This window comes from Marmota flaviventris, chromosome 10, assembly GCF_047511675.1.
Source record: "Marmota flaviventris isolate mMarFla1 chromosome 10, mMarFla1.hap1, whole genome shotgun sequence".
NCBI lineage: Eukaryota > Metazoa > Chordata > Mammalia > Rodentia > Sciuridae > Marmota > Marmota flaviventris.
Genome location: NC_092507.1, coordinates 20,134,713 through 20,147,232, shown reverse-complemented (window position 1 = coordinate 20,147,232; position 12,520 = coordinate 20,134,713). Strand labels below are relative to the sequence as shown.

Sequence of the window (12,520 nt, the reverse complement as noted above, 5' to 3'; positions counted from 1 at the left end):
CATCTAGCAGAGGGATTGGAAGAGATTCAAAAAGCCACTGAACAAGTCTGGGCTCTCTGGGCCTGCAAATGGATGGTTTTGTGGTAGAAATTGCATAGCTTTCTAACCCTCTCTGTTGTTCATGCTTGTCCCTTGTAAATTGTGTTTCCCACCCCAGTCTGTTATGGGTCAAGTCCTCACCCTCTGCTGCTCCTTGCCTAACCCGTTGAGAGCTCGTTTGAATCCAAGAAGAAGGTACATTTTTTTCTTCCCATGATGAAACAGCACAATGAAACAGTAGCCACTGAGCTAGCATTTTTTGAGCAGTATATTCGCCCAATGCCACAGCATTTCAAGTAGTGGCAGAAGCAAATAGTTAAGAGTTGGACAGTCCTAGGTTTGCACCCTGCTCTGTTATATAGCCCACTGATCTTACACAAGTTATTTAACCCCTCCAAGTCCTCAGTTGCTGATTTCAAGGTTCACTGAGGTTACACAGCTTGTTGTCTCAGTCACTAATTCACATTAGAAAGAGATTCTTAGGGATGTGAGGGTGGAACACTGTTAGAACTCAAAGGGCTGAGGTTTCTAGGGTTCTCTTCAAAGGATGAGTAGAGAAATGTTTAGAGTAGAAGGTGCTTCTCAGGCCTCACTGTCATCTTCTGGATAGAAGTCAAAGATCAGTAGGCCTCCATAGCTGATGAAGTCCTGGGAAAAGTAGCACTCAGACAAGAGCTCAGACATCAAGCCCCACTCCAGGGCTGGATTCCGGACACCCACTATTCATCGTGTTTTGCATACCCCGATGACTTGAGAACCATTAATTCAACAGACATCTGTACAGCAGGGCCTGCAAATCTTGCTTGTTCTCTAGCCTGGGCCTGGGCACACATGAGTGCCTGCAGTGAGCAGTCCATAGAGGTTGGCGTGCACTAGGACTCAAGCTGTTCCGGAAGCGGCCAGTATCAGAACCTCTGGCGGGAGAGAAGGGAAGGGAGAGGCCGCGTCCCCAGCCGCTGGGGAGCGGTGCTGGTGCTGCCCCAGGGCCGAGGGTGGAGCTTTCCTGGTGGGGAAAGGGCTGGGCCCGGCCCACATGTGAGGGCAGGACAGAGTGACGGCAGGCGCTCCCCTGAGAAGTCTGGGTGACAAACACTGCCGGCCTGATTCCCGGGTTTCCCCTGCAACTCTGAGCTGCGGATCACCGAGTACCCCAGATTCTCGGAACTCAATCCCGGATTTCAGATCCTCAGGACCTTGCAAGTCTGAGCTCAGATTTCTCCCTGGACTCCAGATTTCCGGAACAGGACGTCCGACTGATCTCCGGATCCCCGGATCCCGTAGGAGATTCTCGGATCTCGACTGGATTCCCAATCCCGAGATCCCTGGATCCACCGCCCCAGCCTCGTGTCCTGCCCCAGTTTCCCAGGACCCGGCGCGCCGCGCCTGAGCGCCCTCGCATGGCGGGGCAGTGCACCGGATCCGGGACCTTGGAGCGAGCGGGCAGTTGCTGGCAGGACCCGCTGGCCGAAGCGCTGAGTCGGAGCCGGCCGCTAGCTACCCCACCAGGCCGGAGCTGCGCTCGGAGCCGGCCTCTCAGCGTGGTCTACGTGCTGACCCGGGAGCCGCGGCCCGGGGTGGAGCTTGGGGCGGGAACCCAGGCGGAGCCGCTGCCGCTCCGTTGCCTGCGCGAGGCTTGCGCGCAGCTCCCAGGGCCACGGCCACCGCCACAGCTGCGCAGCCTGCCCTTTGAGACCTTGGCCCTGGGAGACACGGCCGCGATGGACTCCTTCTACAACGCGGGTGAGCGCGACGCCCGCGAGGCTTAGGGTATTGGGCGGGGAAAGGGGCGGAGCCGGCGAGTCCAGGGCGGGGCCGAGTTGGGGGCGGGGTCTAGGGACGTAAGGTGAACTAAACCTAAAGGATTTGAGGCGGTGCTGTGGAAGTTGTGGAATTTAGGGGCTCTGGAGACCCTAAATTGGATTTAGGGATCCATCCCCTGTTCCAGGGTTGGGGTTGGCGCTTAAGAACCCTTTAGTAGGGGCCGTGCCTAGCGAGCGGGGCGGGGCTAGGGCGGGGCTGAGAGGCTGGGGCGAGGCTGGGGGCCGGGCGGCGGTTCTGCGGCGCGTGGGCGGCTGGAGACTTGCTTCGGGAGTTCTAAGTGCCAAGCTCTCGAGGGCGAATCCAGGGAGGGGAACTTGGACTAGGGCTCCTCGTGCGGGGCCGGAATTTAGAGGTCGTAGCATTACTACTTCCAAGGATCGGGGTAAAGAGGAGAAAAGGAAAGCGAAGGGACCCATCAGGACTGGACTCTGCGCGAGGGGTCTTAGTTTCAAGACAACGCAACGAAGAGAGAATGGGAGGGACAGGGACAGTCTGGGGCGGGGCCAGAGGCTGCAATTCTACCGCCTACCCGGATGCCGGGTCTCCTATCGTTATTTGTTCATCCAAGAGTCCGGGAACCGTGCTTCCTGGACGTCCATGAAATTGCAGCCCAAATAACTAAAAAGATTAAGAAAAATTGCAGCCTAAAAACAAATACTGACCTGACCTTGAAGACACAAAGACACACAGTCATGGATAGACTCACAAATCGCATCCATGTTGACTCAGAAGGGCCCCTGCAAACTTGTCATTCAAAGACACAGTAAGCTACACATATACACATACAGGCACAGCTTTGTCTACTTAGGCCAATGGTGCAGACTGCTTTCAAGAGGCTAGGTTGAGGATCAGGGATGGGACTTCTGTGTTTGTACAGCTCCTGCTTCCCACACAGCCTGGAACAGGCTCTGAGGTGGAGCACAGCCTGGCCCCCTTCTCTGGGCAGTGATTGCAGGCTCTGAGCAGTGGGGTGAGTGTCGTACCTAGTGAGCCCTCAGAAGCACCACAGTTATCAGTACTGTGTATGCAGTAGGGAGGCCATAAACGGGAGAAACAGGCCCAGAGCAGAACTGGACCTGACTGGGGTCCCTCAGCAAGGCAAGTCCAGCTGGAGTGCATCCCAGGCTACTTCCCCACCAAGCTGGGCTTCAAGACTTAGAGCCTGCACCTCTGTGCCCACAGACGTGGTGGTCCTGGAGGTGAGCAACTCCCTGGCACAGCCCTCCCTATTCTACCACCTTGGTGTGCGTGAGAGCTTCAGCATGACCAACAATGTGCTCCTCTGCTCCCAGGCCGAGCTCCCTGACCTGCAGGCCCTCAGAGTAGGTGGCCCGTGGCTGGTGGGGCAGGTGCAAGGTTGGGGTGAGGCCTTCCTAGAATACTAATATTTGTCTGCCTTCTGCAGGAGGATGTTTTCCAGAAGAATTCGGTGAGAAGAACCATTCTTCATTCTGATGTACCCTTTAACCTCTGACCCCCACTGGTCTTCCTGGCCTCCTCAGTTACCTCTGACCTCCCTAAAGTCCCTTGACATCCATGTGACCCTGTGTTCCCTATGGCCTCCTTTCATAAAGTGTGCCCCTTTCCTGCTATTCCATTCCTCACTGGTACTGATCTCTGACCCCTTCCTGTCTCTCTCTAACACTGTGCTGACCTCTGACCTCCACTGATTTCTGTCTCCTTTCCACCAGGATTGTGCTGGTAGCTACACACTGATCCCCTACGTGGTGACAGCCACTGGTCGGGTGCTATGTGGTGATGTGGGCCTTCTGAGGGGCCTGGCTGATGGGTTGGTTCAGGTTGGGGTGGGCACTGAGGCCCTGCTCACTCCCCTGGTATGCCGGCTTGCTCGCCTGCTGGAGGCCACTCCTACAGACTCCTGGTATGGGGCCTTCTCAGAGGGTACACCAGGAAGCCGCTGGTGAGGGTACAATGGGCTGTGGCTGAGGGACAGGCCCACCATTCTTTCTCCCTCCCTCCCCTGGCCTGGACATCAGTGGCTATTTCCGGGAGACCATTCGGCAGAATATCCGGCAGGCTCGGGAGAGATTCAGTGGGCAGCAGCTGCGGCAAGAGCTGGCTCGTCTGCAGCGGAGACTGGACAGTGTGGAGTTGCTGAGCCCTGACATCATCATGAACCTGCTGCTTTCCTACCGTGATGTGCAGGTGTGAGGTGTTCTGAGGGGCAGTCAGTCAGCTGAGGGGCATTTGTGCTCAGACAAACCCAAGTTCAATTCCTGTCTGTGCTTCTGGTTCACTGGTGGCTTTAAGCAAACTCTCTAACCTCTCTGAGCCTCAGTTTTCTTGTTTGTGAAATGATATCACTGACTCTCAGGGCAGTTGTTAAGTTTGGGGACACAAAGCATGGAGCACACAGTGGACTTTCCACGTGAGGTCCAATCTTCATACCTGCTGGGCTTGAGGGCGGTGTTCAGAGGGTAGGAGTGGGATGTCAGCTGTGGGACAGGATCCTTGCTCAGAGTTTTCCTCAAGGGCTGGGGGCTCCTCATGCTGGTGCTTACTGTTCTCTTACACAGGACTACTCAGCCATCATCGAGCTGGTGGAGACCCTACAGGCCTTGCCCACCTGCGATGTGGCTGAGCAACACAATGTCTGCTTCCACTACACATTTGCCCTCAACCGGTGAGTGGTGGATCAGGGCTTGGGTCAGAGCCACATGATGGTTTCTGTGGCCTGGATCTCTGCTTGTAAAGACGAGATCTTGCTGGCTGGGACCACTGGTCTTCAGGGAATTTGCTGACCAGCCAAGAGGTCCTTGTTGTTCTAGTTACTGCAGCCTGGTTACAGCTATCCAAGGTCACTGCTCCTTAGAGCCATTATATCTAGGAATCACTTCCACCCGGGTTCACTACTTCTTGAGAGGTCAGTGCTGACCAGGGTCAGTGCCATTTGGTGGTCTTGTGTTGTCAGGGTCCCGAAAGGGTCCCTGCTCTTAGGATTTAGGATCCCTGGACAGAGTGCATCAGGGTCATCAGACAGGACCTCAGACCATCTTCCCCCACCCTTAGGAGGAACAGGCCTGGGGACAGGGAGAAAGCTCTGAATGTGCTGCTGCCACTGGTTCAGTGTGAGGGCTCTGTGGCACCTGATCTGTACTGCATGTGTGGCCGTGTCTACAAGGACATGTTCTTCAGCTCTGGCTTTCAGGATGCTGGGTACCGGGAGCAGGCCTATCACTGGTAAGGGGTACAAGAGATTGGACGGAGAACTGAGCTTGCAGGGTGAGGGACAGTGCTGTGGGCATCTGACTAGCCCTGTGGCCCCCCACCCTGCCTCAGGTATCGCAAAGCCTTTGATGTGGAACCCAGCTTGCACTCCGGCATCAATGCTGCTGTGCTCCTCATTGCGGCTGGGAAGCACTTTGAGGACTCTGAGGAACTGCAGCTGATAGGTGAAGTCCACCATCCACACAGCAGTGCCCAGAGAGACCTGAGGACAGGGCAGGGAGAGAGTCCAGGGCAGAAGCTAGGGCTGAGTTAATACCTTTTTGGTACCATTACCCATACCTGCATCCTCAAACCTGCCCTGGACCCTCAGGAGTCCTTGAGTCCCTTGAGCCCACAACTGTTCCCAAGTTCATATTTGTGTTTACACACTGAATTCCACATTTACTTGTGTCCGACCCCTTACCTGCACCCGAGATCCCACCTGAGATCTTGCCACGCCTACTATTTTACCCATACCTATGTCCTTGGCTGCACACATGCCCATATGAATAGTGTGGCACACATTTGGGCCTTACCCACACCTACACCCACATTTAATGAAGCCTATGCCCTTTCCCCCCAGGCATGAAGCTGGGCTGCCTGCTGGCCCGCAAAGGCTGTGTGGAGAAGATGCAGTATTACTGGGACGTAGGTTTCTACCTGGGAGCCCAGATCCTTACAAATGACCCCATCCAGGTGGTGCTGGCTGCAGAGCAGCTGTATAAGCTCAATGCCCCCATATGGTAGGTGACCCCTTCTACATTCCTGAGTTGTCATCTCCTGTACCCATGTCCATTGGCACTATAGCCTGAGTTCCAGAATATGACCCCAACCACTTTCAGGCCAGTGGCATTGGCATCTAGTGTCCATGTTCTGGCTACATTCAAGTCACTTTACTGTTCCTGGTGGTGCTGGTGTGATGGCTGGTCTGAACTGAGGACAAGGCTGTACCTGCAGGTACCTGGTGTCAGTGATGGAAACTTTCCTGCTCTACCAGCACTTCAGACCCACACCAGAGCCCTCTGGAGGACCCCTGTGTCGAGCACACTTCTGGCTCCACTTCTTGCTACAGTCCTGCCAGCCATTCACGACAGCCTTTCCCAAGGGGGACCAGTGTTTGGTGAGGCCTTTGGGAATGGGGGAATTGGGAGAGGATCAAACCCATTCTGATGGGACCCCTCAATTCCACTGCCTGCAGGTGCTGGTCCTGGAGATGAACAAAGTCCTGCTGCCGGCAAGACTTGAGTTTCAGGGTATGGACCCTGTCAGGGCAGTGACCCTAAGACTGCTGGAGCCTGAGACCCAGGTGAACCCGCGTTTGAGTCCCTTTTCTAATGCTATGTACCCTTTTCCTGGAGCTCTTCTCCGGTCTCCAGACTCCTCTCCTGACCCAGCACCTCCCATTACACCCCCCTTTTTTTCTTGCAGGACAACCCCTCTAGCTGGACCTTCCCAGTGGCCTCCATCTGCGGAGTCAGGTGAGGAGCTGGTGCGGCGGGCTGGCTCTGGCGTTCCGGGGCAGCGGGGCGCTCACAGGCCTCTCCGTCCTTTCTCAGCGCCTCCAAGCGGGACGAGCGCTGCTGCTTCCTCTGTGCTCTTCCTCCGGCTCAGGACGTCCAGTTGTGCTTCCCCAGCGTAGGGCACTGCCAGTGGTGCGCTCAGCCTCTCGGGTCGGGTCGGGATATTCTAGAACCGGAATGCCTGAGGGAGTGAGGGAAAGGAAGAGACGATGTCCCCCAGGGACTCCCGGTAGAGGAGGGGACAATTCCTACCTGTCTGACCTTCCCCGCCTTCAGGTTCTGCGGCCTGATCCAGTCTTTGGCAACGAATCCAGATTCCACGGCGCCCGCGGAGGAGGCGGCGGGTGTAGGGGAGGTGCTGGAGGTGAGGACGTGGGACTGGGGACTTGAGGAGGGCGAAGGGCTGCAGGCCCTAGTGAACCCCGGTCACCCCACACTCTGCAGTTTGATTATGAATACACGGAGACTGGCGAACGGTTAGTGCTGGGCAAAGGCACTTATGGTGTAGTGTACGCAGGCCGCGATCGGCACACGAGGGTACGCATCGCTATCAAGGAGATCCCCGAGCGGGACAGCAGGTACTGTGTGTGCGGCGGTGGGGACCAGCTAAGGAATGGCAAGGGCAGGCGTGGGCAGGCCGAGCAGACACCTACCTAGTGGTCCACGCTGAATGCTCCATGAGCCCTGAAAGGGCGGGCTGCAGCCTGGGGCCGGGCTGAGTAGGTACCAGAGGGGCAAAGTTCTGGGGGGGGCGTCTATGGGTAGGGCCAGGTGGGTGGGGAATGTTGGAGGGGGGTTGTGGGAGGGGCTGGTCCTGGGGGCGTGGTCTGGTGGTGCACTCTAGGGTGAGCATTTCTGCCCAAATCTATCCCATCCCTCTCTACCTCCCCCCAGGTTTTCTCAGCCTCTGCATGAAGAAATCGCTCTTCACAAACGCCTGCGCCACAAGAATATCGTGCGTTATCTGGGTTCAGCCAGCCAGGGCGGCTACCTCAAAATCTTCATGGAGGAAGTGCCTGGAGGTACCTACCCTGCGTGGGATGAAAGTGAAACTTGAAGTGTGGGTTATGGAAATGGAGCAAGGCAGGGGTGGAGAACCCTAGGAGGAAATGAACCTTAGTGTGTGTGGGTAGTGTCGCCAAGAATTCGCTGATGGAGTAGTGTTGGGTGATGGAGTCCGGGCCTTGGGCAAAGAGATGTGGGTGGGTAACCATTGTTGTTACCCACTTATTTGCCCAGGCAGCCTCTCCTCCTTGCTGAGGTCAGTATGGGGACCCCTGAAGGACAATGAGAGTACTATCAGTTTCTACACCCGCCAGATCTTGCAGGGACTCAGCTATCTGCATGACAATCGGATTGTGCACCGAGACATCAAGGTCAGCCCTGTGGCTGCCCACTTGGTCTACTGGGGTTGGGGAAACATGGTCCCAGAGGCTGGAGGTTTGAATACAAAGTGGGCCGAACATTTGCAAAGGGTGGAATTAGTTATGGAGGTTCCTTAAAGAAAGAAGAGCCTCAGATCTCCTGATCTGAGAGGAGAAGTTCACATCTCCCAGGGGGGCCTATAAATGGTGTGGGCATTGGGAAGAGGTTGATAGATCCTAGGCCAGGCTGGGATCTCCAGGAAATGGGGGTCCTAGGATGAAGGTCCAATTCTGTCAGGGCCCAGTTCAGGTAGGCACTAAGCACAATGTCTACACCAATCAGGGGGACAATGTGCTCATCAACACCTTCAGTGGTCTGCTCAAAATTTCTGACTTTGGTACCTCCAAACGACTGGCGGGCATCACACCCTGCACTGAGACCTTCACAGGTAACAAGGGTGTGGGGTGATGAGTTGGGATGAAGAAGAACTCTTGGAGCCTTCTAGGGAGCATGGTTTCTCTTGGGCTTGGAGTTAGAGTTCTAATGGGGGATGGAATTTAGGACAGGCATTGGGCCAGTGGTGAGGTGAGAATCTAGAAATGGAGTTTGGATAACTGATTAAATTGGGCTTAGCCACTTAAAATGTAGTCCTGGAGTATCAGTTCAGGCCAAGGTGGGTGTTGGGGGTCAAAGTAGGTGGTAGGGTTCAGGGGGATGGAGTGCATGATGAAACTCTCCTGTGGGTGATGAAGTCCAAGATGATGAAGCCTTGTGTGAAAATTGGAAGCTTTGGTAGGTTGGCTGATGGAACTCAGCATAGATGTTTGATGATCGAGGTAGGTGATGGGAACTATTTTGGAGGATGGGTTCGGCCTAGGTGCAGGTGGTCAGAGGGTGCTGGAGTCCCCCCATCCCTGTGATAATGCTTGGATGAGCATTGGTGCTCATGCTCCTATCCTAGGAACCCTGCAGTATATGGCCCCAGAAATCATTGACCAGGGCCCACGAGGATATGGGAAGGCAGCTGACATCTGGTCATTGGGCTGCACTGTAATTGAGATGGCCACAGGTCGCCCACCCTTCCATGAACTAGGGAGCCCACAGGCTGCCATGTTTCAGGTGAGCCCCCCTTGGGGCCTGGCCATGGAGTTTGGGTGGAACTGGTCCTTGAACACCTTTAATCTTAACTCTTGTTTGTTCTCCCTAACTCCTGCTAGGTGGGCATGTACAAGGTACACCCGCCAATGCCCAGTTCTCTGTCAGCTGAGGCCCAAGCCTTCCTCCTCAGAACATTTGAGCCAGACCCCCATCTCCGAGCCAGTGCTCAAGCACTGCTTGGGGATCCCTTCCTGCAGCCTGGGAAGAGGAGCCGCAGCCCTGCCTCCCCCCATCATGCTCCTCGGCCCTCAGGTATTGTGGGTGTTGAGGGAGTGAGCATACTGGAGGGTCCTGGAGCTGTGAAGGTGAGAGGGCTGACAGCTTGTCCCTCCTTTAGATGCCCCTGCAGCCAGTCCCATTCCTTTGGCTGACCCCACCACTCAGTCCCAGACATTCCCGCAGCCTCAGGCACCCTCTCAGCACCCACCCAGCCCCCCAAAACGCTGTCTCAGTTATGGGGACACCAGCCAGCTCCGGTAAGAATCTACCATCCTGGTCCTAGAGTGGGTTCCGGTTTCCTTCACCTGGGTTTGTCATTCTACTCCCTCTAGAAAATGCCCTCCTTGGGCTTTTGGCCTGGATACCTTGACCACTTGCATGGTATCTGGTGCCCATCTGTGCCCTGTCCTATGTTCTAACTTGTGATTCCCCTACTCCTGCCCCAGCTCCGGGTTTTTCTCTTGTTATCTGTCCCTGAGAGGTAGGCATAAAAGTAAAAGAGCCAGGATTCAAACCTGGAGGATGGATGGTGTTGTCCACCCTCCATCAGCTGCTCTCCATTGCGCCCAGGGTACCGGAGGAGCCTGGGGTCGAGGAGCCTACGTCCCCGGAAGAGAGTTCAGGGCTGAGCCTGCTACATCAGGAGAGCAAGCGCCGAGCCATGCTGGCCGAGGTGGTGGAACAGGAGCTGCCAACGCTCGCCGAGAATCTGTGCCTGGAGCAGGAACAGGTGGGCGGCCCGCCCCAGCGACCCCTGGTGGTGGTGCATGGACAGGACTGCTGCTAGCCTCTCCCTCACCCCCAGAATCTCTTTAGCTGGAGTGGGACCCGCGGACCGACCCCTTGCTCCCTCTCAGGGTTCCCGACTGAGCAGGAATCATGTGGAACATCTGCTCCGCTGCCTGGGGGCACACATCCATACTCCCAATCGTCGGCAGCTGGCCCAGGAGCTGCGGACACTGCAGGCGCTTCTGCGGGCGCAGGGCCTTGGGTCTACACTTCTGAATGGACCGCTCTTCGCCTTTCCAGATGCGGTGAGGGGGCTTCCTTGCAGTTAGGGCTGTCCAATAATAGGTAATGAGCTCCCTGTGTTAGGTAATTGAAAGGGCTTGATGTTCCAGGATTCTAAGTCTCTTCCGTGGAAGGGCTGTCTGCCCAGCCCTGCTTCCCAGCCCATCCCTTGACATCAAGCCCTCCCACCTCACTTGCCTAGAGTTTCTAGGCCTTTCCAACTCAAGCTCCAGCTCCAGTTGAGGCTCAGCTGTCTCAGTTGCGCCCTCCCTCCCTCTCCAGGTGAAGCAGATCCTCCGCAGGCGCCAGATCCGCCCACACTGGATGTTCGTGCTGGACTCACTGCTCAGCCGCGCTGTGCGGGCAGCCTTGGCGGTGCTGGACCCTGGTAGGAGTGGGCTGGAGCCTGCCAGCCTGCGGGCGAGGGTGTGACCCTTGGAGGCGTGGCAAATACATAATAAGGCTGGTAGGGACAAGGCTTAGGGAGGTGGGAAGGAACCCGTCCAGGAGTGCATAATGGACATCTCCCAGACTGGCCTCACTTGGTCACTATCCAGAGCTGGGTGCTCTCCCTTAATTCCCCTGCCGTCGGATCTGGGGGTCCTAAAGGGGTGACTTTCTACTGCTTGAGTTCACCCCACTCGGATTGGCAGAGATAGAGAAGAAGGAGGGCTCACCGAGGTCAGAAGAATTGAGTAAAGAAGGGGAGTCTCAGCAGAAGCAACAAGAATCTCCTGTCTTGCGGAGTAGTGGACTCACAGAAGGAGAGCAAGACCCGCCTCCTCTGATAGTTCAGCTGGGCCTCTTGCGGGCAGAGACTGACAGGTAAGTCCCCTTGGAAGGGCACGTAGAATCTATGTCAGCTTCAACCCACTTGCCATTCCATTCTGCTCTTCTGCCCTCCACAGACTTCGAGAGGTCCTGGCAGAGAAGGAACGGGAGTGCCAGGCCCTGATATACCAGACTCTACACCAGATGAATGCAGAGGCCAGGACCTATGCCCTCGTCTCAGAGCCCCAAGGTGAATGGACCTGGCTGGAGGACACTACTGGTGGGTGTGAGGAAGCCTTTAGCAGGAGGCTCATCATCTCACCTGACTTCTTGACAGATGCCCTCCCAAAGGACCAGGGCTTGGTGCAGTGGTTACAGGGGCTAAAGGTGGATTCAGGCACCATCCAAACGGTGAGGGAACATGCTGATTATCCCTGACCCCCACAACCAGTAGTCCATCTCTTCTCACTTTTCCCTCTTCTTAAGGCTGGAAGTGTTTTCCTTCCATTGTATATATGATGGGGAAAATGAGGGCCAGAAAGGGGTATGATCCACCTTAACATTTTGATAGAACAATCTAGTACCTAGATCTCTGGACATATCTTCCTATAGTTTTATCTCTCCATATTTCTTTGGGTCTTTGTCCACAAACAGCTGCTGAACCACAGTTTCACCCTCCGTGCCCTGCTCACCTGTGCCACTCGAGATGACCTCCTCTATACCGGCATCAGGTACATCCTGGGCCCTCCAGGGGTGAACAACACACATGGCCTTATGCTGGCCAGATCCTGATCCCTACCTGTAGTCCTAAGTTCCTCCCTGAGAATCACAGGGGTTCCAGGGGTCCCTGGGGACAGAGGGAGCATTGGGCAGATAGTGGGTACCAGAGAGAGAGCTGGGGCCTTCTTCTGACTGAGCCATATTGAGCCTGCTGTCCCCAGGGGAGGGATGGCATGCCGCATCTGGAGAGGCATCTTGGCACAGCGAGCAGGATCTGCATCAGTTACCCCTGGACCCCGGGAGGCTGAATGAAGGCATCAGAGGCAGAAAAGACCCATGGACAGATGGACAGAGAAGACTTGAGCAGCCTCTGACATACCTGCGCAGGACCAGAAGCAAGAGCAGAAGACCAGGCAAATGGGGCAGGGTAGTGCCCAGATCTAGCACTGGTGGGGGGAACCAACTACAGAGGCATCCAAGCACAAGCACAACCAAAGACTATTAAACAGAACACTTTCATACCCTTGTCTCGGCAGCTTCGGAGGTGTATGGTGGGTGTCCTGGGAGCAGCCCCTCGAAGTCTTTGTGTTTGAATCTGAGGTTCCTTAATCTCACCCCTTTCATCTACCTGGATCTTTTCTGCTAACACCTTATTACTGTAACCACCC

General features: G+C 55.7%; 1 protein-coding gene across 3 annotated transcripts; it reads left to right on the top strand.

The window, feature by feature from the left end:
- Window positions 1-1,086: 1,086 nt before the first annotated feature.
- Map3k6 (mitogen-activated protein kinase kinase kinase 6) lies at window positions 1,087-12,373 on the top strand. 3 transcript variants are annotated; one of them, XM_027936970.3, is made up of 30 exons: window positions 1,087-1,779; window positions 3,043-3,059; window positions 3,153-3,182; window positions 3,266-3,289; window positions 3,552-3,742; window positions 3,858-4,026; window positions 4,398-4,504; window positions 4,891-5,061; window positions 5,161-5,273; window positions 5,672-5,831; window positions 6,046-6,208; window positions 6,287-6,394; window positions 6,517-6,566; window positions 6,645-6,740; window positions 6,885-6,972; window positions 7,053-7,186; window positions 7,503-7,630; window positions 7,848-7,984; window positions 8,316-8,421; window positions 8,935-9,092; window positions 9,191-9,383; window positions 9,469-9,607; window positions 9,921-10,080; window positions 10,208-10,384; window positions 10,644-10,749; window positions 11,015-11,186; window positions 11,270-11,382; window positions 11,470-11,543; window positions 11,787-11,863; window positions 12,074-12,373. In XM_027936970.3, the coding sequence occupies exons 1-30, from the start codon at window positions 1,437-1,439 to the stop codon at window positions 12,162-12,164; spliced, it is 3,795 nt and encodes a 1,264-aa protein (XP_027792771.2). In that variant the 5' UTR covers window positions 1,087-1,436; the 3' UTR covers window positions 12,165-12,373. The 3 variants fall into 3 exon arrangements, with proteins under 3 accessions (XP_027792771.2, XP_027792770.2, XP_071473619.1); XM_027936969.3 differs by having other exon boundaries at window positions 3,043-3,182; XM_071617518.1 differs by lacking the exon at window positions 1,087-1,779 and adding an exon at window positions 2,745-2,830 and having other exon boundaries at window positions 3,043-3,182.
- Window positions 12,374-12,520: the final 147 nt, after the last annotated feature.

Excerpts from the sequence above, each read along its gene's own strand:
- Map3k6 (XM_027936969.3), top strand. The coding sequence starts at position 1,437 with ATGGCGGGGCAGTGCACCGGATCCGGGACCTTGGAGCGAGCGGGCAGT. Across the intron at positions 6,209-6,286 it reads CCAAGGGGGACCAGTGTTTG|GTGCTGGTCCTGGAGATGAA; the intron begins GTGAGGCCTTTG and ends CACTGCCTGCAG. Across the intron at positions 6,973-7,052 it reads GTGTAGGGGAGGTGCTGGAG|TTTGATTATGAATACACGGA; the intron begins GTGAGGACGTGG and ends CACACTCTGCAG.